The following is a 22,042-nucleotide window of genomic DNA, read 5'->3' as shown; positions in this document are numbered from 1 at the left end:
GGGATAGGCTCCAGCAACCCCCACGACCCTAGTAAGGATAAGTGGTAGTAGAAGATGAGATGAGATAATATATCCTGATCATTAAAGACCAACATTCCTCAGATACCATGCGCAGACTTTCTAACCTGATAAACATTTCTGAATCCAACAACCTCAAAACCATCACCTTTCTTGATAATGAAAAAGCCTGAGAGTTAAACATACATTTCTATTTCAACACTACAAAAATTTGGTTTTGGAGAATAATTTATACACTGGTTTAAAACACTATACTCTTCACCCATGGCCACCGTCATCACCAATGGAATAATATCAAAGCCATTCACAGGGGAACAAGACAGGGATGTCCACTCTCTTCATCTCTTTGCCATATTCACTGAAATTTGAAGCAGTTGAAGTCAGAACCGCAGTTTCCAGGGCATCTGTTTTTCCAATTACCATCACAAGATCAGCTTATACGCAGATGACATTTTGTTGTACCTCCAATCCGCATCCAATTCCCTGCACAAAGTCATAAAGCTCAGTTTTTAAAACTTTCATATTACTCAATATATTGGACTAAACCTACCACCCCCAACTGAGTGCGGGAGACTGGATGGCTGCATCCCCAAATGCTCCACCCCATCCATACGGGAAGAATTGCAACAGTCAAAATGTCAATGTCAAAATCAATTATCTCTTTAGAATGATCCCAACCCAGCCTAGTATCAACTGGTTTACATCACTGCACTCTAAAAACAAACATATTCTATTGGAAAACTAAAAGAAAAAAAAAAAGAAAAAAACAAGAATCAAAGATTTTTTTCATTTCACAAATTTTTTGGACACATGGAACAGGGATTGGAATTATAATATTTTATTATCATGATTTTTATCGTTACCGCTAGAAAGGCAAAATTTATTGGGATAAATTTTTAGGCCCGTATCGCCCATCTACTACTCCGCAGCATGGGGGCCTTTTCGTCTGCTGCTCCGAGGCTGTGGAACACCCTCCCTGACCACTTGAGGGCCACATAAACCACAGATGTTTTTAAACAAGACCTAAAAACCTATCTATAATAAATAAAAAAATAAAATAAATTGGAAAATGTATTTTACAGGCTCTTATTTTAAGTATTTATTGACCTAATTTTCTGATATTTATTTTTGCCAGCCTACTCACCTGTGATATTGATAACCTTATGAGCACAATATTACAATAATAATAGTTTTAAATAATAGTTTTGAAAGTTTCGCTCAAAAAATTAATACTTTAAATGCTGGCTATTTTATCCTGGTTGTATGATATGTAATCATATTTGTACCTTTTATATGTTCTGCATGTGTGTTTAACGTTTTTTTTTGTCTTCTAATTCTCCCTTCTCCTTCCTACTTTTTAACAAAATTGTGCATTGTTTTCATTCTGTTATTACTCATCTTTACGTGCAACAAGTCCATCTATATGTATGAAAGATGAGTGCAACAAGTTTAACTGAAATAAAGGCAACTGGACATGTAAAGTTTCACCACTCAACAAAGTAACGTCTTCAGGAAATGATGTGGGTGACTGGGAGCCTTCACTGACTGCAAATCTAAAATCTAATATGCACCTTAGTTGAAATTCCTCGCAAGCCTTACATCAATCAATACATCTTACATCAAATACATTTTAAAAAAAGAACCCTAACCCTACCAATGAATCAGTTATATAATAATAATCATATTATTATGATTATGTTGAACAGCATATGGATAAATTTATTCACACTAGAGTATCATTACACCTTCGGTTATGTTTTAATTAGTACAGAGTTAATTACTGTGTATGACGACACATTTTCTCTGTAACCTGACCACACTGCCTTTGTTACGTCTGTATGTGTGTGTTAGACATCTGCAGTTGTAGTCATTGCACAAAGTCTCTGCATTAATGTGTGCAAATATTAAGTTCTGTTATCTAAATAATAATTCCTATATTCAAATGCTGACTGCTGATCATTAAGCAACTCTGCATTCAGTGTAAAACAAGTCACCTACCTTGACTCCAGCTCTCAGATGTTGACAATACAGTAAGTAAGTGTGGTGTGCTCTTTACATCAAACATATCTTATACACTTTATATGCAGAGCTTTATATAATAGCTAATCAAGTATGAATCGCAGGGCATGCTTTTGCTTTGTATGAAGCCTTTTAATGAAAGCAATAATGAAAATAAGCTGTGCAGCTGAGTCAGGTGGATCAGTGAACTCTGCACAGGATCCGTTGAGTAATGATGAAATGGATGAGATGAGATGGACGGTTGCTATGGGAACCATGATATTGCAAATGTCACCGACAGTGTTTTTGTCCTTGATTGATGAAATCATGCACTAGAGCAGTTTGATTATATCAGATCTGTGAACACGGTGTCTGGGGTTTCTGTGCTGGTTCATCGATATTAACGTGTTCATGCTGTGGTTTCAGTGACATTACGCTGTTGTTTAGCTGATTGTCTCTCAAACAGTCGAGATGAATTCAGGTCACATAACTGCTTGATTCCTAACTGTGATGATCTTCACCTCACATCTCAAACATAGCTCAGCATCTTCAGGGCTGCATAAAAAAAGTACCTGTCTGCTACACTTCTGCTCCAGAACGACTCAGATTTTCCATTCAGACAAGCATCCGCTGTAAAAGAAGAGCATGGTTTAATGAAGTCTCAGGGTGTGAGTGAACTTTCTTCTTTCGCCTTTCACAGTATTTGAGTAGAAAAATATTTAAAGGCTCTGGCAGAACCTTTGCCTCCATGTGCTTGACTAAGATTTCTTGGTTAACTTAAAGTCCGCCCCCCTTAGGTTCCACTCAGATAAATTAATAGTTTGTCCTTGTGTGGCCTGGCACAGCTGTTGGTCTCTCTTTGTTAATAGGCCTTGCAGAGACATTTTAACAGTGGTTAAGTCAAATCAAAATGCGACACCAGCACATAAACAAAGGCTGCACATTTCCTTTTTTATTTTTTAATTTAGCTCTACTCTTTTTATTATATTACATAATTGTATTATATTACATCTTGTCTTACTGCTTGTTGCTTTTATATCTATATAAAGCACTTTGAATCGTCTTGTTAAAGAGTACAATACAAATAAATCTGCCTTTCTCTGGCACTAAGACAAGAAAGACATCACCTGCAGAAACAAGTTTACAGGAAGTAAAGGCGGGTTTGGTGCTTTTCCACTTGGATGTATCAATGTGGCATTTCACTGTATTTACAATAAGATCAACTAAATCAGACTTATCACATGGAAAATTGCCAAAAACAAAACAAAACCAAAAAAAAAAAAAAACGTTGAATGTAATCTAATTAAAAACTGGCAGACAATTCAAAGATGTGCTGGGGATTGTGATTTCGCAGAGCACAAAAGATTGTATTCAATAAACGGAATACATAAATGGATTCCATAATAAATTAATTAGGTAAAATTTCTTTAACTGTAGGATCAAATGGCCAAGATAAATATCTGTTTTTGTTTTAGTAATCATGAATCAAACTCTAACCTGTAATTATTGGTAAAAAAAAAAACAAAAAAAAAAAACAAAAGGTAATAATTTCTTCATTTACAGGTTAATATGATTTGTCACCAAATACTGTGCTGATCTGTTGTGTTGTTTTGATGGGAAATTAAGCCTGAATTTTCCAAAATCAATTATATTGTCAACATAATCTATCATTAATGAAATGTTATGTTTTGGATAGCTTACTGATGGAGGCTCAGCGAGGTTGAAGGATCTTGGAGATCTTGGACGCACTATTTTTCACTGTTTTTTAAAATCTGTGTGAAATTGTGCTGTCTGTAAGCTAACATCTTTTTGAAAGTGTGGGCAAAGCGAATAGGCTTGTAACCATGTGATGTGATCGATAACTACTAAATGAACCTTTAACTAAAGGATGAGTCAATTACCACTTGAGCAAACATGCGGCTGCCACTGAAAGCTTTAAGAGAGGGATATGTCACGAAATCAACACAAGAAGATGCAGGTGAGGATGCAATCAATATTGTGTGACAAGACATCCGCCTTCCCCTGGGACCTGCAGCCTCTCAACCGTAACCTTCAATAAAAAGCATGACTGCTAAGCCGTCATCATGATGATATGATATGTCAAGGTTGAATAATGTTATTCTGAAGTGTGTTGCACAGACTGTAGAGTTTCTGTGGAGTGGCCCTGGCCCCTCTGGCTCAATGCCTGGTTGGCTCTTTAATACCATTTGGAGTTAAGCAGTCTAGAGGAGTAGCTCATCCTCCCAATCAGCCAATGGGCCATACAGGGGCATAGCGTAATTCGGGGAAATTAGTGGAGTGGACAAGTCTATACTTCCACTGACCTTGGTATATAATACTTGATGCAGCAAAATTGAGATACACCATGTGGCTGGCTGTACACACTCTGAGGAGAATGAAGATGATGAGTGTTTAGCCACATGACCTGTCCAATAAGCAGGATAAATCATGAGGGGCAGTAACTGGTTGTTACTTTATAAATAAAATCACTCAAGCAGTAACAACCTTAGATTGTGGGTATAACAATGGTGCTGCCTGATTTATACAATTTGTGGATCAATAGTGTATAACCTTCACTGATCACACACCAATACACCCCTCCGCTATCTGTCTACGTGCAGGACTGTGCAAATAGTTAAGGAACTAAACTGAGGAGGATTTCAGAAATTATGGCAACAACATTTTTAATCTTCTCACTTCAGAGAAAGTGCAATCAACAACAAATCAAATCAGTGTTAATTATAATGATGTGAGCAGCTCCATTTAGCTTTTAAGCACCATCAGTTCTTCTGTACACACTTCTACAAATCTTTAAAGAAATTTGGAAGGTAGTTTTTTGGTGCATTTTGGAGAACTTGCTCCATTTGTTCTGTTGAATTATTCTATCTCAGACTGACACTGTGATGTTGACATCAGTGCACAGCATCTACCGCAGGCTGAAATTAATTCTTGATTAATCTGCCTTTATGTCAAGCAGCTTCTTTTATGCAAGGGTAATTCCCCAAACCTTAATGCTGTTGTGTGGTTTGAATGTACAAATAAAATTTATATTGTTTATATCATTTGTTTATTGATTTACAATTGAAGTATACATTTTAATGACGAATAATTCGATACATAAGTTAAATGTAAAAATAAATAAAGAAATAAATCCTGCTATTTCTTTTCTTCCTAATCCTGTTCTGTAAAACACAGTGGAATACAGTAAGTAGAAGAATTTTAAGTTGGAGATCTTTTCCAAGCCCCATGTCTCTGTTTCTCTCTGCTGCTGCTGCTGGCCTGGCGCGCTTTTGGACTACAAACTCCCTGCGTTATGTGTACTCTGACGCTATTGGTGCAGGAAGCGACGCAGACAGCCAATGAGAACGACGCTTCTAACATGCTAAAAAACTGAAGTTGTCCTATTTCCGCGACCGCTAACGTCTGACTGCGGTGAGTTTAGTTGAATTAATTTGACTTATTTCTACACAAAGCCTACTTTTTTTTCGCTGATATATTGCAGAGTGGTATTGACGTATGGAGGATTTCGACGGGGGGAGACAGCTAATGTTAACTTTTAGTCTGTCGCCGCCATTATACCACCGAAGAAGCGTATCCCGCCCTCCTTCTTCGGTCTTTTCTTCTTCTTCTCCTTGGTATCAGAAAGTAAGCACCACTGGTCCAAGTGGTATAAAGGGGTTTCGTAGCGAGCTAGCGTGGAATCGACGCCCGCTATTCAGGATGAGACTGGAGGCTGTTTTGTTAGCTTCAAAGCTAGCGAGGGAGCTAGCTACCACGACAGGATCTCGTTAGCTGTGTTAGAAAGATGGCCATGGTTGCAAGTCAGCAACACTGCCCTGGTCAGATATAAAGCCTGACAGCCTGCTAGCCAGCGGCCATTAGCCAGCATTGACATGCTAACGTTACCTGTTTAGCTTTCCCTGATCCCCTCCAAAACAGCTCAAGAAGCTAACACAGGGCATGGCATTTGACAGTAGCTGTTTGAGCCATGAGTGACTGGTATTTTTATTTGTCCGCCGTTTATTGTCGTTTAGCAGTGGTGTGACTTTAGCCCCCCTGCAAGTGAAAGCTAGCGTTAGCTTCATGCTTGTCATGAAGTACGTTAACGTTTAAAACTCAATTTAGTTTAGGGGCCACATACAGCCCAATTTGATGTCAAATGGGCCGATCCAGTGATACAATAGCATACTCATCTTTAAAAAACGACAACCCCAAAGGCTTCCCTTTGCTTTAATGCAAAGAAGTGCATTATGAAAGTGTTTAAATTTAATGAACTGCACTATTATAAAACATGAAATGAGCAACCAGACATCTCTTTAGAAAAATAAGTGCAATGTCTGCAAATTCTAGGTCTCAATGTTGTGTCATGTGTCTTATGAACCCTAGGAATAGTAGTTACTTTTAGTGGACCCTCCGGGCCTATGTTTGACACCTGTAGTTTAGACCACCTGACTCATTTAAAAACATGTGTTGGAGGGGATATTATACTTGGTGAAAGGTAAACGGATAGAGACAGATGCTGATCACATGGCGGTCGATTCTTTATGGCCAGACTCAGGTGAAAGTGGTTTATATTTAACCATTTTATGCAAGTGCAGTATTGTTCCTGTCAACAAGATGGACACATACCAGCCCAGACTAATTTTAACATGGGCCAGTGGAGCTTTATTATTTGACGTTTTGTTGTGTGCTCATGTTCTGTATTTTTCTTTTATGACCAACAAGCCCCATTAACTAATTTGTCCAGTGTGCGGTGTCTATTAAAACTCACGTCTTTGCCATAGAGACTTTTTCTAAACCTTTTAGAAATGTACCAGTCATATGACATATTTCCTATTTACAGTGCATGTGGTAACTGTAAAATACTTGATCAATTGGAATTAAAAGAAAACCTTTATTTATCCTGCAATGGGGAAATAGAATTTTGCAACAACACATAAAGGGGCAGAAAAATAAGAAAGGGTGTAAAACATAAATAATTAAATAGAATAATAAAAAGAATATGCCAAGTACTGGCATAAATACGAAAAATGATTGAATATAATTATTGCGGATATTGCAGAGTTGTACACAGTACATAGTAAGTAGTGAAAATCAAATCTGCAGCCACTACATCATTTGCTAATAACCTATAGTGGTTTAGGGAATTACTTTTTTGGCAATGTGCCCTTAATAAAGTCTAGATTTGTCACCCATTCTCAAAGATGCATCTTCAGTAGGTGGATGCTGCTTATAGAATTGATGCCTTGATTTTCCACTTTAATTGTGTTTAACAACAAAACAAAGGCATAGAATATTAGTTATTTGTCGAAGCTATAATTAATACAAGAAAATGTTTTTCCAAGACAGAGATGTGCCTTTCAGTGAGCTTCTTTGATTTATGGGCTTCCTTTGTCAAATGGTGCAGTTTGAACGTTGGGTTCTAGTGAGCGGGAAGGATTACAGAGCCTGTATTTTGATTATAGTTACTTTCGACGGCAGCATGAGCTAGACTGCACCTCCAGCGCATCCAATTACAGTACATGTCTAATTGATGTTGAAACTAAACATCAGCTTAGCTCATGAAATGGCACAGAGAGAAAGACTTTGCAAGGTCTCCATCTGAGTAGCAAACTCATGGTTAAAATAACAATTAGCTTAGGCTCAGCACTCGGTGAGTCATCTTGGCAACCTCAGAATTAGCATCCTGGTGCTCGTGTCCAAGCTGCTGTCTTGATAATATATGCAGGTGCTTCTTTTCATCAGGAGAGGGCAATGTTCACAACCTAACTTCATACGTAAAGCACTGGGGGGGAGGTTGTATCTGTGAAAGGTTCACGTTGTGATGTTACTTTCATAGTCTGGGGAATGCATTAGTTTTGTGAACCGTTGCATCTGTATCTCAGTCAGTTTTTTACATTGCTGCATTTCTCATGAAATGTTTTTAACTTATGTTTCCCCAGCAGCCATGGAGAGTTCGTCGGTGTACATGTGCTTCCCCTGCTACCAGGAGTTCAACAGTCTGGAAGAGGTCCTTAAGCACCAGCTGACATGCACTGCTGAGGTGGATCAGCCAGTCACACCTGGAACTACTGCCGTCACTGTTCCGATGCTGCAGACAAGAGTAAGCACCGGCGTGCCTTCCGCTTTTTATCATGTAACTGCCTGTTAGGATTTTAGCAAACTCAGTAACGTAGCCCAGACTGACCACACAAAGTGTCTGAATCATGTCAGGAAACAGAAATTAAATCCGCCAAAAAAGAAGCAGAAGATAACAACTTCTTCTTCTGTTTTACTTTTGGTTGGAAAGTGTCAAAGCTGCCAAAAATTGATTGAAGAAGAGGAACCAAATCTCACGAATAAACATGCTTTGTGGAAGTATTTTGCTCTGAAAGATGAAGTCAGTTACACTTTTTTTTGGCAGATGGTCATTTAATACTACCAACTTGATTCACCAACTAAGTAAATACTGAGGAAAAAAAACATAAAAAGAAGTAAATTCAGGCACAAGGCTGCTCAGGAAAATCAACAAACACTCAGTGCCGTGTTTAAACAAGAGAGAGAAAAGTTTCCCCAAGAGAGAATCAAGGTAAAAAACATCACACAGAGGGTTACAGAGTTTATGGCGTTGGACGGCCACCTTATTTCTGAAGTAGAGAACACAGGTTTTCACCATCTGTTGAAGATTCTGTTTTGTCAAGGTACCAGCTACCTTCTCCACACCACATTAACTTTGACACCACTATTTATTGAACTCAGCACAGTCACACAGTGCAAACGTGATCTAGGAGAATATAAGTAAGGAAACGTTGTTTATTACTTATTGGATGGGCTGATACTGAATATTAAAAGATTGATATCAGACCGGGGAGGGGAATATCTTGGTACGTTGTTAGTATTACTCTAGTATTAATAGCTGATTTAGGTGTACTCTGATTTCATAATTGTATCCACACAATAACCAGTAGGTTGCATCTTAATTCAAGGTAAAATTATTATTGAGATTAGGATTTTTTTTCATAGAGAAGACAATAATTCTCTACTTGAGACAACACAAATTGATACACGTTTTCAAACGTATCCCGTATTTTGAAGATTTGAAGATTCCCATAATAAATAGTGCCCAATTCCAGATTTCTCTCTGAGCTACAACGCATTTGTTTCTAAATACAAGTGCTACCTGGAACTGCTCTATGTCTAGCATTATGTCAGAGTAACACATTAGCAGGTTGTTTATCAGAGTAATGAGTCACTAGTGAGGCAAACAGGTGTAGCATCCTTGGCAGGACTGCGAGTGGATTGATTATGGATGTTTTTAAACCAGGATTTATATTTGCGAATGTGCAACGTAACACGTTTATGTTATGAATAAGCTGTTGTGGGCATATGAGAATTGGCAGTCCCTATTCTCACCGTTTTGATGTGCACAAGATTTTGGTAAGTCAGAGCATATAAGCCGGTTTAATGGAGAAGTTACATGATGCAATACAATAGTAAGTACTGGTTTATTTTTGGCATCAGTTGGGTAAACTAGAGGAACATTGGAGGAAAGCAGGAACGTTTGAGAGCAAAAGAGAAGGACATTTGACAAAGGTCGCTGGCCACATTGAGGTTCTGGACAACTCCTCTTCATGCTTCAGTAATAACGAATTATCTGTTTTGGTGTCATTTGGTAGCGATCCTACCATCGTGCTTCTGTGGGTGAGCAGCACAATTGATTTTTGTAGAGTTTTTCCCTCTGCATCCTGCTTGCATTTATATGTAAATATTGTTGGCTCATAGTTATTTTGCGAGGTCATAGAATTTTTTACATAATGCTTTGTATTCGTGTTTTTTTTAAGGTATGTGTCTCTTTTGTAGAAATCCTCTTTAGGAATGCGTTCGTTCTACGAGGACAGTATCTGAAATTCAGAGTTTAAAATTAGTATAATGAGATGAGTTACTCTGTTTAACTTTGATGTATTAAGCCGAGTCTTGTCTCGTAGTCACTTTTTTCTTTTGCTTTTCGCATGATGGCTCCAGAAAGCTCTCGGGGTTAAAAGCAGTCGCTTGCCCTCGTTTAGCAGTGGGCCACGGCTGTCTAAGCTTGTGCCCGGACTCCTGTCCTCATGGTCTTCAGCACACGCCCATAAAGCACAGTGACGCTCGTGACAGACGTATTGCATCCTGAGCCGCCAGCGGGAAGAGGAGCATGAGAAATGCATCTGTCAATGACACCCTGTCTCCTGATGGATTGCTCGTTGGCCTTCTCATAGATGAAGCAGTTTGAGAAACGCTGTAAAACCTGGGTACTTTCTGGCTTCATGGACCTTGTTTTTAACTTAAGTGGGTTTGTTGCAAGTTGCAACATTTATTTAATTTGACTAAATTATCAATCACTTTCAGATTCATCAATTTAATCCTTTGTTATTCAGACGTATTCATTGCTAGATATTTTATAAGATCTATTAACAAAGAACCCATTTGAACTTTTACCTAATGATACAATTCACAAAAAAAGTTTTATAGGTGCACATGTTCAAAAACAAACCGCTTACAACTCAAAAATGCATGGGAAAGCAGCGCTGCCATAGAGGCCATTAGTATCTTCTCTGGGGAGTCTTTGTTGAGTCCTTGTTCGAAAAACAACAAATGAGAACACTACAGCTACTCCCAGGCAATGGCCACCAACCATCAGTCAGACAAAACTCTCTATAATAGTCCTAATACCTACGTTATGTTGTTTTGAGGTCGGGAAGCCGACAGATAGAAGTGCTTGTGTAAAGCACTGTTCAGTTTAGTGACCTGTCTGCCTACTCTGTCTCTGTAGAAGCTTTGGACTTTTTTCTATCAATCTTGTTCTGTCTTGGCAGTGGGAGCCGCCGTAATTAGAGATTAGTGTAATCATTGTTTCGCGTTGACATCCACTTATTTACATTAACAAGGTCACGGAAAACGTAAGCAAGTCATTGCAGCCCCGTCGCTCATTAACACTCTAAAAACACACACACCTCCAGTTTAATTTGCTTAGTTTTAACCATTAATAATACGCAGAGAGCATAGTCAAGCTGTGCTCTGACTAGTAAATATTTCAGGCGGGTGGTGTAAGAAAAAACGACGATTAAGAAAAACAAAACAGAAAATCTTTGATACATATTCTTCGTTCTGTCAGGAGAAAAGAGGCAAAACTCGTAGAACCGATCTGAGGCCATTTCTCTTCACTCACATGTGTTGTTTGTTTTAGTTGAACAATTAGCAGTGCACGGTGAAGCCATACTATTTTTGGGTATATATCTAATGTCAATTACAATTTGAAACCAAACGTCCGCACCAATCACAGATAAAAACATAGTTTATGCAGATAAGCCTCCATCTTCAAATTAAACTGTTATTGTGGTGTTTTCAATGGGATGTTAAATGGAAGCACAACATCATTCAATTTATGTCAAAACAGGTTTTTAATGTTGCGTAGCCGTCATGTCAAGACTGTCTATTCTTCCATGTGGGAGTTTTATTCTCTAGTGAGAGTGCTTTAGTGAATTCTTTGGTGAGCCGAGTTGGACAGAGAGCTCAGTCCTCCTGCATTTAAGATAACTTTAGTACAGAAGCTAAAAAAAAACATTCTCACTTCCCCCATGAATTCAAACTCGGTCTTGATCTTGACTTTGTGCTCCTTCGCAGGTTTTCATTGATGTAGACAAAAAAAAAACAGTCAGTCAAACAAAGTTATTTTTTCGCCAAGAAATTCTCCCCAAAGGAAGTATCTGGGTCTAAAACTAAAAGATGCCTGTTCCTCACCCGAAACACAATATTAGACAATGTGTAACAGGCGTTTTCAGATTTTTGTTTATTATAATTCATTCTTGTAGGAAAAAGAAACGAGCAAAATACTGCAAATGGCACTCCTTCAAATTGTTATTGACCTAATTTGGGTGAACTGGTAATTAAAGCATAAATTACATCTTATATATACATACACTACCATTCAAAATGTTGGACACACCTTTTCATTCTATTCAATGAGGAAGACACGCACAACATTAACATCAGTATTTGTGTAAGAATAAAATGCATTGAAATGCAGTCAGGAAGCTATTAAACTAACCATTATACTAAAGCAAAGAGCCTATAAGTCATTACAGACTGAGTCCTGGTGAACCGCTGTGATTGAGGCAGCTCCAAGCGCCTTTAACCTCGACCTTGTTGTTCTGTTTTTATCATCCAAATGAATGGAGCGAGCGAATGTAAAACCCCGCGGACTGACCCATTCAACCCTGATGGACCTTTTGATAGTTATCGGCCAGACTGAGGCCTTATCTTGGTTGTCTGGAGCTCTGGGAGGAACCTTGGCTCTGAACACATGTTGCACTAATTGACCTCAGTACCCCAACACTGAATTCTTGTCCCTCATCTGCCAGAGAAAATAAAACAAAGCAGATGGCTGAATTAACTTCATATTTGATTTATACACAGAAAAGACGGTTGAAATATTGAAGATATCCTCTGATTTGCTCTGCTTTTTGTCTTGTCTCTGCAGCAACAGTTGGTAAATGTGTCAAGGACGATTGCTGTTCCACAGATTGAAATCCAAACAGAACACTCCCAGGTCTTGCAGTCGGTTAAGAGTGAACTAAAGCAGGCTGAAGCCATTGCGGGCATGCATTCAGACCAGCCGAGGATCCTCTACCAATGCGGAGATTGCGATGAACTTTTCAAGAGCCTTGACCTTTGGCAGCATCACCGTAAACAGGGGATATGTCGGGAATCTCCTTCCCTCGAGAACAATCCCGATTCACAACCTGAGCCAGAGACCCCCTCAGACCAGATTGTAACCACACAAATAAATCTGGATGACGCTACCCTGAGTGAAACCATAAGGAATCTTAAAAAAGAACTAGAAGATCATCCTGAAGAAGAAAGACAGATACAAGATTCTGCAGAGACTATTTCATCTCAAAGCGCTGATCCTTCCGTATCTGAGGTCGCCTCTGCAGCCTCCAGTCAGGATGATTCATCTACCAGGAGGAGAGGGGCAAACAAAAAGCCTAAGCCTGAACCATTGCTCTTGTGTGTGGACTGCGGCTCGTGCTTTGGCATGGTGTCTGAACTCGTGGCCCACCGCAAGACCCAGCATGGCTTTGAGGAAGCTCTGCACCGCTGCTCCGTGTGTGGGGAAAGCTTTCTAAACACGACCCTGTTCCTCTATCACCGCAAACAACACAGGCAGAAGGGCGAGGAGAAGGCGGCCGCGGTTCCCGAGGTGACGTCAGAGGAAGTTTGCAGTCAGAGCAACGGCATGGACGTGCAGGAGCAGGACGCTACGTCTTCCACGACCACCGTCACCGTCCCTTTCGCGCAGCCCGAGTTGTTCATGTGCACCCACTGTGGGCAGAGCTTCGGCGAGGAGGGAGGCTTGGTCACTCATCGCAAGCAGAAGCATAACCTGGAGGAGCCGCTGCACACTTGTTCCCAGTGTGGCGAGAGCTTCATGAACACCACCCAGTATCTGTACCATCGGCAGCAGCATCGCTTCACATTAGCGACAGAGGTGGCAGATGGAGCCGAGACTAGTGATGAAACAGCCGCCACTATACCTCAAGACAGCCCACAGAGCACAAAGCGTCTGCTTTCCCCATCTGCCTCTGCAAGTGAATCAGTTTCTCCTCTTTCTAAGCGAAGCAGGCCTTCTTTCAGGATCCTGAGCAGCAATGCACTCAGAGGTAAGTCGAATTTATCATTTTAAAAACCCATTTGGGGGGAAAAAAGACATTACTTGCAGGGTGTTTTGGCCTTAAACTGTTTTTATGTGGTCAGGAAACAAGGGTTCAGTCAGTAAAGATGAATCAGAGGGCAGCGCTGCAGCAGATTCAGACAACACAAATCACCCTCCGCCTGCCAAGCTGCTGCAAGACTGGGCCCGAACGCCACTTCCCCACGTTTGCCCCCACTGTGGCAAGACGTTCACCCGGCGCATCTTCCTTCGCACACACGTCTACAGCCACACTGGAGAAAAGCTCTTCACATGCAAGGTGCCAATGAAAAATTTAACCAGAATTCCCTTTCATCAGTCTAAGGCATGGTTTGCTTTCATGTAAATATCATTTACGTTGTGCAGCTGACTTTGATAGGATGATGTAATGCTTTGAATTGGATGCTGAAAGTATTTGAGCCACGACCTCATTATATTTGACAGGTTCCCCGGTGTCTTCTCACAAGAAAAATAATAATAATAAAATATATATGAAAACCATACATTTTATTTATTTTGTGTCTACAACAAGACAATAGAGTTGAAGACTGCGATAGTGTTTTGGCAGAAACGACAATTATTTTAGTATTTTCTCAGTTTCTTTATTCATTTTAATTTGTGAAGTAAAAAATAATCATGTTCAGATTTCCAAATTAGCATTTTATCCCGTAATTCCCAAACCTTTGCACAAAAGCACTCAAAACAGCCGACACTAATCCTGATTGTTGTTGTTGTTAAGGTTTGCTCAAAGTCGTTCACCAACTCCCAGAGCCTGTTGCGTCACAGTATGAGCCACACGGGCAACAAGCCCTTCAGCTGCGATGATTGTGGCAAAAACTTCTCCCAAGCAGCTACCCTGAAGAGACACCAACGCATTCACACGTCAACGGAGCCTCGGCGCAAGCGTGGACGCAAACCGGTACAGTCTGCCATTGTGTTTGTTAAATAACATTCAAACCGAATTATTTGGTTCCGAAAGAAAAATAATAAATGAAATCATTTTTAAGTGTAATGATTCATAGTGATTTATCTGCTAATCATCTAAGTCACGTTTTTGAAATGGTTGGTTTATTATGTATTTGAAATTAATTTTCCCTGCATTTGTGTCCTTTGTGTTCCTCTGAGCAGGTCTGTGCTTTGGACAGTGAGGCCCCTCTCTACCCGTGTCCTAACTGTCCTTCACGATTCAACACTGTGGATCAGCTTAACCATCACAAGTAATAACACATTTATATATACATTATTTCATTTGTAGGTGTTGATGGAAATAACAGCAACGCGTCGGGCAGGTGTCGGTATTAAATCATCTTCCAATTCTGTGTACCACATAAATACATTTGAATTACAATTTGAGATAGAACCCACGGCAGGATTTAGATAAGCCACCTTCCCTCACGCCAGGAGCTGTGGTAGCTGAGCTGTGTCTGACTACTGAGCTAGACCTTTAAGCTGTGTAGCAAACACGCTGAGATCCCCGGGTGCCCTTGAGCCTCAGCCACATATGATTGACGGACAAAAGCCCAGTAAATTAAGATGATTATGATAACGACCCAGGACGGAGAGAAAAGCCGGGTCTTGTCCTACCTGGCTAAACTAGGGGTCGGGGATAAACGCTCCAGATTCTATATGTGACATTAAACACTTAAGGATTAAAGGTCTTTAGATTTCATATACATGTACTGTGGACGTCACTTCTTTTAAATCAAACCCAAAAGTAGCTCTTTAATGTTTTATGATGAACAGAATCAGACTAAATCTTCCAAAGGTTCACAGCTCACTTACTACGCTTCTGATTGCCTTTGATCTCAGAACCAGTGTGTGAACCAGAGGACCAATATATATTGTATTTGTTGGGGAAAAGGAGTCAGTGTTAGTGTGTCAGTTAAACTGCTGCTAATGTGTTTGATAATCATTCGGTCTATCCAATGTTAGAAAATGGAAATTGCTCATCAGTATCTAAGCCACGTCCTCAAATGGTTTTGTTCGAAAAAGATGATTCATTTTTGACAAAACGGTGATAAATTAAGGACTATTTTATTCAGAGCTTTCGAATGCAACGCACATTTGATGAGCAGATAGAGTTTGCTCGTTCATCATCCTCTTTTTTTTAAATTCCTAAATTCAGGAATGCACCTTCATTCAAAAAAGATGTTCGGTTTTCTGCTATAAAGAGACAAAGCAAAGTAGGATCTTTAGTCTTAAGCAGCCGCAGCATACAGATGTTTTTTATTTTCTTGTAAAATGACATTTTTAACAATCAACCAATTCATTCATCTTGGTGATAGATAATAAATAAATCACCTTAGCGTCTTAGCAAATATGTTCCTACTAGTACCTATGGTTACAATGTCACCCCTCTCATCGAAGAACATCTGGCTCAGAGGAGATGTGGCCTTGACTGAAATTTTTCTCCTGCCAGCTGCCTCAGGGCCAGCTGTCCCTGAAATATTGATTTCTATTGTCTATTTAACAGGGAACAGAAACAGTCTGGCCTTTTACACAGGCCTTGAAGGGTCCTTGCAAATCACCTTTAGCATCCCGCTTTAAGTGAGTTGTGTGGTTAAGTATTTCAGTTGAAGCAGTGTGATTTAGTAGAGTGAGATAATGCAGTACATACAGTATAATCTTTCTGTGTGTTAAGTGTTTGCTCTGATAAAGAGAAGGTGCCCAGAGTAGCTGTATTTGTTTTCTTTTTTCCCCCCGTGCTGTAAAAGCAGGCCTGATGCAGCATTAGGTGAATACATCCTAACACTACTCTCCTCCCCTCAGGCTACACCCAGCGTAAAGTTATGCAATGGATAAATATAGTCTTTCATGCCCTAACTCTGACTCCTCCCTGTTTACTGCTGTTCTTTTATCTCCAGCAGTTATACGCTGTGCTAATACTCCTTATTTGACCTTAAGCACAGCTGAGCACGTACTCACCGGTAATCCTCCCACAGGCCCCCCACGTACAGAATGGGGGCTTAAAACCAAAACATAACTTATTGTTATGCGTCTCTGAATTAGGACTTTATAAGGCTTTATATTAGGCCCTACAGTAAATGAAGTGTCATCATTGCTTTTACATTTGAGGTACACATGTCGCTGTCTTCCATTTTCCAGATTTGAGGTCTACTGTATAATTTTGTAGCATAATATAAATTGTGTTTGTGCTTGACAGTTGTAAATATGTGTGTTTTTTTTAAACAGGTTGCTCCACACCAGCCACCCGTTCCCTTGTCCAGAATGTGGAGAGGCCTTCAAACGTAGGAAAGATCTCGACCTTCACTCCCTCGTGCATCAAGGTGAGAGTTCAGGCCTCAGCTTCGCATGTATCAGTAGCTCCAACGTCACGGCAACAATTCAAGTCATATTCATGGGTTATTTATTTATTTATTTATTCATTAAATGTCCAATTCATGTTGCATGTCTCACTCCCTTCGTCTGATTGGCCACGCTTTTGTCTTAGAGAACTGAAGGGAACATACAGAGACTGAAGCCTTAATGTCCTGTAATGAAACTCAGTTAGAGACTATGTCCTTGTCAGTCCAGCATGCAGTGAATTACTATTGATAAATGCGAAGTCTGCGATGAATGACCCCATCAGCTCGTCTGGGTGGCCCATCTTGTTTATTTACAAACATACATCCAATGTTATATGTGCATTGTTCCTCCAGTGCATTAGGTCAATGACTTTCCATTGATTTGTGTGCTATGTGTAATGGCAGAGGATTGCAGACGTAAATGAATTGGGTCAGCGTGTTGACACTTCATCTTAATCAGGGGGGCTGTTGGCATGGCAACCTCATTAGTTAAGCTTGAAGAGTCAGCGTGCAGCAGGGGTCAGAGGTATGTTGCTCCTCTGAGAAAGATGATTGGAGAGATTGATCTATTGATCAGTCCAGGGCCATAGACTGAGATTGTCCTTATTAAAGGTTTAATTAGAAGGTCCCAATAGGGAGCAGAGTGGATCGCCCCCACCGGGACAGACTGTACAGATGGTTAGCAGATTGCAAGAGGTTGGCATAATGGCCTATGACATAATGATGAACCATTAATGCCAGTAGATTCCCAGACAGCTTTTAGAAGCAGGCCACCAAGAGTTTGGGTCTGTTTTTATCGGATGTCGACAGTAAATTAATATGTAAAAATCTCTCATCTCATAGCTCAGTGGCGTTCATTGTGTCTTTACAATTAATAAACACGGATGTTTTTGGATAATTGGAGTAAGATGTTACTCCTACCTTGACATGTCTAAATAATAACAGCTCTAAATAATGTCGTCTCACTGCTCTGACTGGAATGGACATAGAAAACCATTTAATTGTGTATTTTCAGAAATCAGAAAATCTTTACACCTGCAACATAAAAAATGGACAAACCATTTATTTTCTGAACTCAGTACAACACAAGTTCATGTTTTCCATCCTGCAGCATACATTTGTTGGGTTAAACTCTCCTAGTGTGTTCTCACTGTAAATAGTCATTAAACCCAGAAGAACCGGCTGCATCTGAATGATTGGGCATTGTTGCCCATCACCAATCATTTCTGTATGTACCACCTGTCGCCGCACAATGGTTGGCACAGCATCTAGCAATCAGTGAGCTCAAGCCAGCTATCGAATAATAACACAACACCGTAGCCTTGTATGTGGCCTAGTATGAAGTGTTTGACAGGTTTGTCTCAACCTGTCACGATTCCATTGCAGACAAGCAGCCAGCGACGTGTCCTCATTGTTCATCCCAGTTTATCAACCAGTCAGTGCTGGAAATCCACCTGCAGCGTTGTCCTACCACAGACGAGGAGAAGAATGCCGGCCGTGGTCGGGGACAGGGTCGAGGACGCTCCACTGGACAGGTTGGGAACATATAAAACCCTTAATGACTATTTTTAAGCATTTTTTCCCCCTTCACCTCAAAGTTTTGGTGCGATTTGTTTTCCCTTGATGCATTGCTGACAGTTCAGACAGAATGGAAATGTGTGATGAAAGGGCGGTGACATCTAACAATGATGGAATCAAACTGTGACATTGCGGTTGCATCACAGTTACTGCATGAGGACACTCTTTCCATTAATTGCCTCCATCTTTCTGATCTCCGCGTCATTACCTATTGGTTGTTCCATCTCCCTTTTCCTCCTCTCTCAGATTGAATGTGACCTTTGCGGCCACCGTTGCATGACCCAGGAGGGCCTTGACCTCCATCGGTTATCCCACACGGGACAGACACCTCTCAAATGCCCAGTGAGGCCTTGCCGTCGCCGATTCACCTGCAACAGTTCCCTGGAGGAGCACGTGCTGGCGCATTTCCAAGGAAAGCTCAGCAAGTCCAAAAACAGACCCCGCTTCCGCTGTCAGATTTGCCACAAGGAATTTGCCTACAATTCCACCTTCAGTGTTCACATGAGGACACACACTGATGAGAGGCCCTTTGAGGTAAGACGTGCGATGGCTTTTGTGCGCCTGCATACAAAGGGAATATTTGGGCATCCTCCAGAATCATGTTTTGTCCTCATTTAATTCTTTTAACACCCGTACATCAAATCATCACACCCAGTCATGGCTACGGCTAAATCTCTGCTTCCACACCATGGCCATTCGTGCAGTGTGCGTCCTGCGGGTGTTTCCTCCCTCCCTGTGTACCTGTGATTAATGACAGGCTTGAGTTAGGGCCTGTCAGCTCCCCTCAGTGACTGTTACTATTCTGGGACTCTCTCCCTCTCTCTTTGCTGCTCTGGTGACGAGGCAGGACATCAACTATAGACCCACCCAAGCCCATCTCAGCCAAGAAAAGCCTGATTTAATGTTTGTGGCTTTTTCTTTGAGCCACATCTTCCAGGTACTCTAAGGAACAAGGTTCAAGGAGCTGACGTTCTCAAACAAAGAGCCAGTTATGGGGATTCATTTTTATTTATATTACAGATCGCGCGAGCTCCTGAAGGAGCACCTGTGTTTGCATAGTATGCAAAGAGCAAACCTAATTAAAAAAAGTAATTCTATTAGAGTATTTTTGTAATTTTTTTATTTTTGAAAAAACTGCACGTCTGTCAACAGAGATTAGTTTCAACCTGAGTGTCCCCAGTGGCAATCAGCTGAAGCACAGTGTCATTCTTTTGTAGTGCTTAATGTTTAATCAGGTATCTATTTGCAGTTCATTGTGCACACTCAGATAGAAGCAAGCAGAAAGCAAATGTTAATGTGGCATTAAAGGTGTAACTACTGAATGGCTGATTGCTGATATGGTTACTTCCACGCTTTAAATAGTTTAGCGCTGACTTCACTGGTAACATTTTGTGTTGTATAACTAATCATACTTTGTGTGCAGCTCTGTGATTTACCCTCTCTTACCCTCTTTTATACACACAGCTGCAACGTTTTGCTTAGACTCAATTATTTGAACAATGGGATATTAATCAGCTAAAAATGACAAATGCTGTCTGGTTCCTGCTTCTGAAATGTAAATGTCGAGTGGTTCTCTGTGACATCAAACCAAATATCTTCAGGCTTTGATTGGGTAAAACAAAATCAAACATCAGATGAAAAACAACAATATAACCATACAACACCATACAACATTTCTGCTGCTTTGAATCTGTCCTTCCTCCTTTGTCTTCCCCCTATACAGTCTTCTTTCTGCTCTTTCTCTGTCCCAGCCAGAAGTGCTGCATCTGCAGAAAAATAAAGAGAAGACTCAGAAAATATTAATTGCAGTAGAGTTTGTGCACTGGTAGCACTGTGAGCATAACTCTTCTTGCCGTCTTCTTACCTTTTTTGTGTTTTGTACACTCTCCACTTCCCCATTCTCCTCCATTCTGCTCACCAGTGTGCCACATGTGGCAAGCGTTTTCGCCAGCTGCCCCATCTGCAGGACCACGAGCGCATCCACAGCGGCGCGCGACCTTTCTGCTGCTGGATCTGCGGCAAGAGCTTCAGCGTGGCCGCCCGTCTCACCGAGCACGCCCGCACCCACAGCGGCGAGAAGCCCTACCCCTGCCCAAACTGTCCTGCCGCCTTCCGCTCTCGTTCCAACCTGGACAAACACATCCGGCTACACGGAGATCTGCTTCCGGAGACCACCGAGCACGTGGTTAGCGCAGCCGACGTCGCCCAAGTTCAGAAGGTGCTGGAGGGGGCCAAGGCGCTGTCTTCTCTGGCCGCCACAGGTGAGGTTGAAGCTGGCACCGTGCAGACCATCTACGTACTGCAGGGACCTGAAGGTAGCACAGAGACCGTGATGATCCCGTCCGATCAGCTGGGTGTCATGGAGGAAAACTCGCAGGTCGTCATCCTGCCCTCCTCCGTTCTGGGAGGAGAAATCACCATGGTGGAGACGAGCCAGTCGCCACAGCATGCCATTGAGTTCATTGTGGAGGAGACGGTGTGAAAGCAAAGGAGACACGAGCACTGGGACACCTTTGGTTCTGAAATTATTATTATAATTATAGAGTGCTGTTCGGTTGAAATGTTTGAAAAACTATAGTTATTATCTCATATGTATATAGTTTGGTAAATGTTCAAGCCAGAAATAAACCTACTCCTGCATTGAGTAGTAGATTACCATTTAATACCATTGTTGAAGTAGTGAAAATTAATTACTTAAAGTAAGGTTAATACAAATAGGAAAGCTTCAGGAAAGAACCTTAAATTAATCCTTTAAATTATTTAAAAAACAGATTGTGAACAAATTGGTCCCTGATCGTATACAAGGGTGTATTTACAGCCCCTATTTATTAGGGCAAGACACAGTCGCCTGTGAAATGTTCTCTGCTTTCTTTATAATAAAACGCTTCAGTTTTCACACTTGTGAGCGTCCATCATTTTATTAGGTGGGTGACTTGAGGGTATCGCCCCCTTCCCATCTGATGTGATGGGCTTTATAGGCCCCGCTGTAAATTGACACCTTTGCCGTTTGACAAATGCTATTAAGTCTCATGCTGAAAAATATAAAGGCCCAGTCAGTGGCGTACAACCTTTTCAAACCGCTGTTTCTTTCCGTCATCCTCGCATTAATGTTAGTGGAAGGCAGAATGAAGTAGAGCTGTGAGTATAGATCAACCCTAATGCTCCAATAATTTGTAGGGCATTATTATTGATTTGTTTGCTGTAATTAAATACAATAATAACAGGGATCCAGCGAGATTTATGATGATTTAACTGAAGTACAGCATTATACTGTGGCAAATAGCGTAATGAAATTACGCAGCACTTGCTGTATTGTTATCAAAAATAATGATCCTATTTGTGTCTGAATGGGAAGAGGCATAATGTGATATAAGTTTTGCCAGCGCTGCAGTCGCCCATTATAGGCTTCCAAAGTGCAGTTTATGGCTGTCTCCCA

The 22,042-nt window shown here is 40.7% G+C and overlaps 1 protein-coding gene across 4 annotated transcripts; it reads left to right on the top strand.

The window, feature by feature from the left end:
- The first annotated feature begins 5,321 nt into the window (after nt 1–5,321).
- On the top strand, nt 5,322–21,502 carry znf574 (zinc finger protein 574). 4 transcript variants are annotated; one of them, XM_047599462.1, is made up of 10 exons: nt 5,322–5,448; nt 7,962–8,119; nt 12,512–13,694; nt 13,789–14,003; nt 14,463–14,642; nt 14,852–14,940; nt 16,916–17,010; nt 18,415–18,563; nt 18,853–19,140; nt 20,528–21,502. In XM_047599462.1, exons 2-10 carry the CDS (start codon nt 7,964–7,966, stop codon nt 21,086–21,088), a joined length of 2,916 nt encoding a protein of 971 aa, XP_047455418.1. In that variant the 5' UTR covers nt 5,322–5,448; nt 7,962–7,963; the 3' UTR covers nt 21,089–21,502. The 4 variants fall into 4 exon arrangements, with proteins under 4 accessions (XP_047455418.1, XP_047455419.1, XP_047455420.1 ...); XM_047599463.1 differs by having other exon boundaries at nt 5,358–5,448; nt 7,959–8,119; XM_047599464.1 differs by lacking the exon at nt 5,322–5,448 and adding an exon at nt 5,472–5,661 and having other exon boundaries at nt 7,959–8,119.
- The last annotated feature ends 540 nt before the right edge of the window (nt 21,503–22,042 follow it).

The sequence above is a fragment of the Mugil cephalus genome, chromosome 11 (assembly GCF_022458985.1).
Source record: "Mugil cephalus isolate CIBA_MC_2020 chromosome 11, CIBA_Mcephalus_1.1, whole genome shotgun sequence".
Lineage (NCBI taxonomy): Eukaryota > Metazoa > Chordata > Actinopteri > Mugiliformes > Mugilidae > Mugil > Mugil cephalus.
The sequence above is the reverse complement of the archived record's forward strand: the minus strand, read 5'-3'. Positions and strand labels throughout refer to the sequence as shown.

Excerpts from the sequence above, each read along its gene's own strand:
- znf574 (XM_047599461.1), top strand. The coding sequence starts at position 6,544 with ATGGCGGTCGATTCTTTATGGCCAGACTCAG. Across the intron at positions 13,695-13,788 it reads GAGCAGCAATGCACTCAGAG|GAAACAAGGGTTCAGTCAGT; the intron begins GTAAGTCGAATT and ends TTATGTGGTCAG. Across the intron at positions 17,011-18,414 it reads TCACTCCCTCGTGCATCAAG|ACAAGCAGCCAGCGACGTGT; the intron begins GTGAGAGTTCAG and ends ATTCCATTGCAG.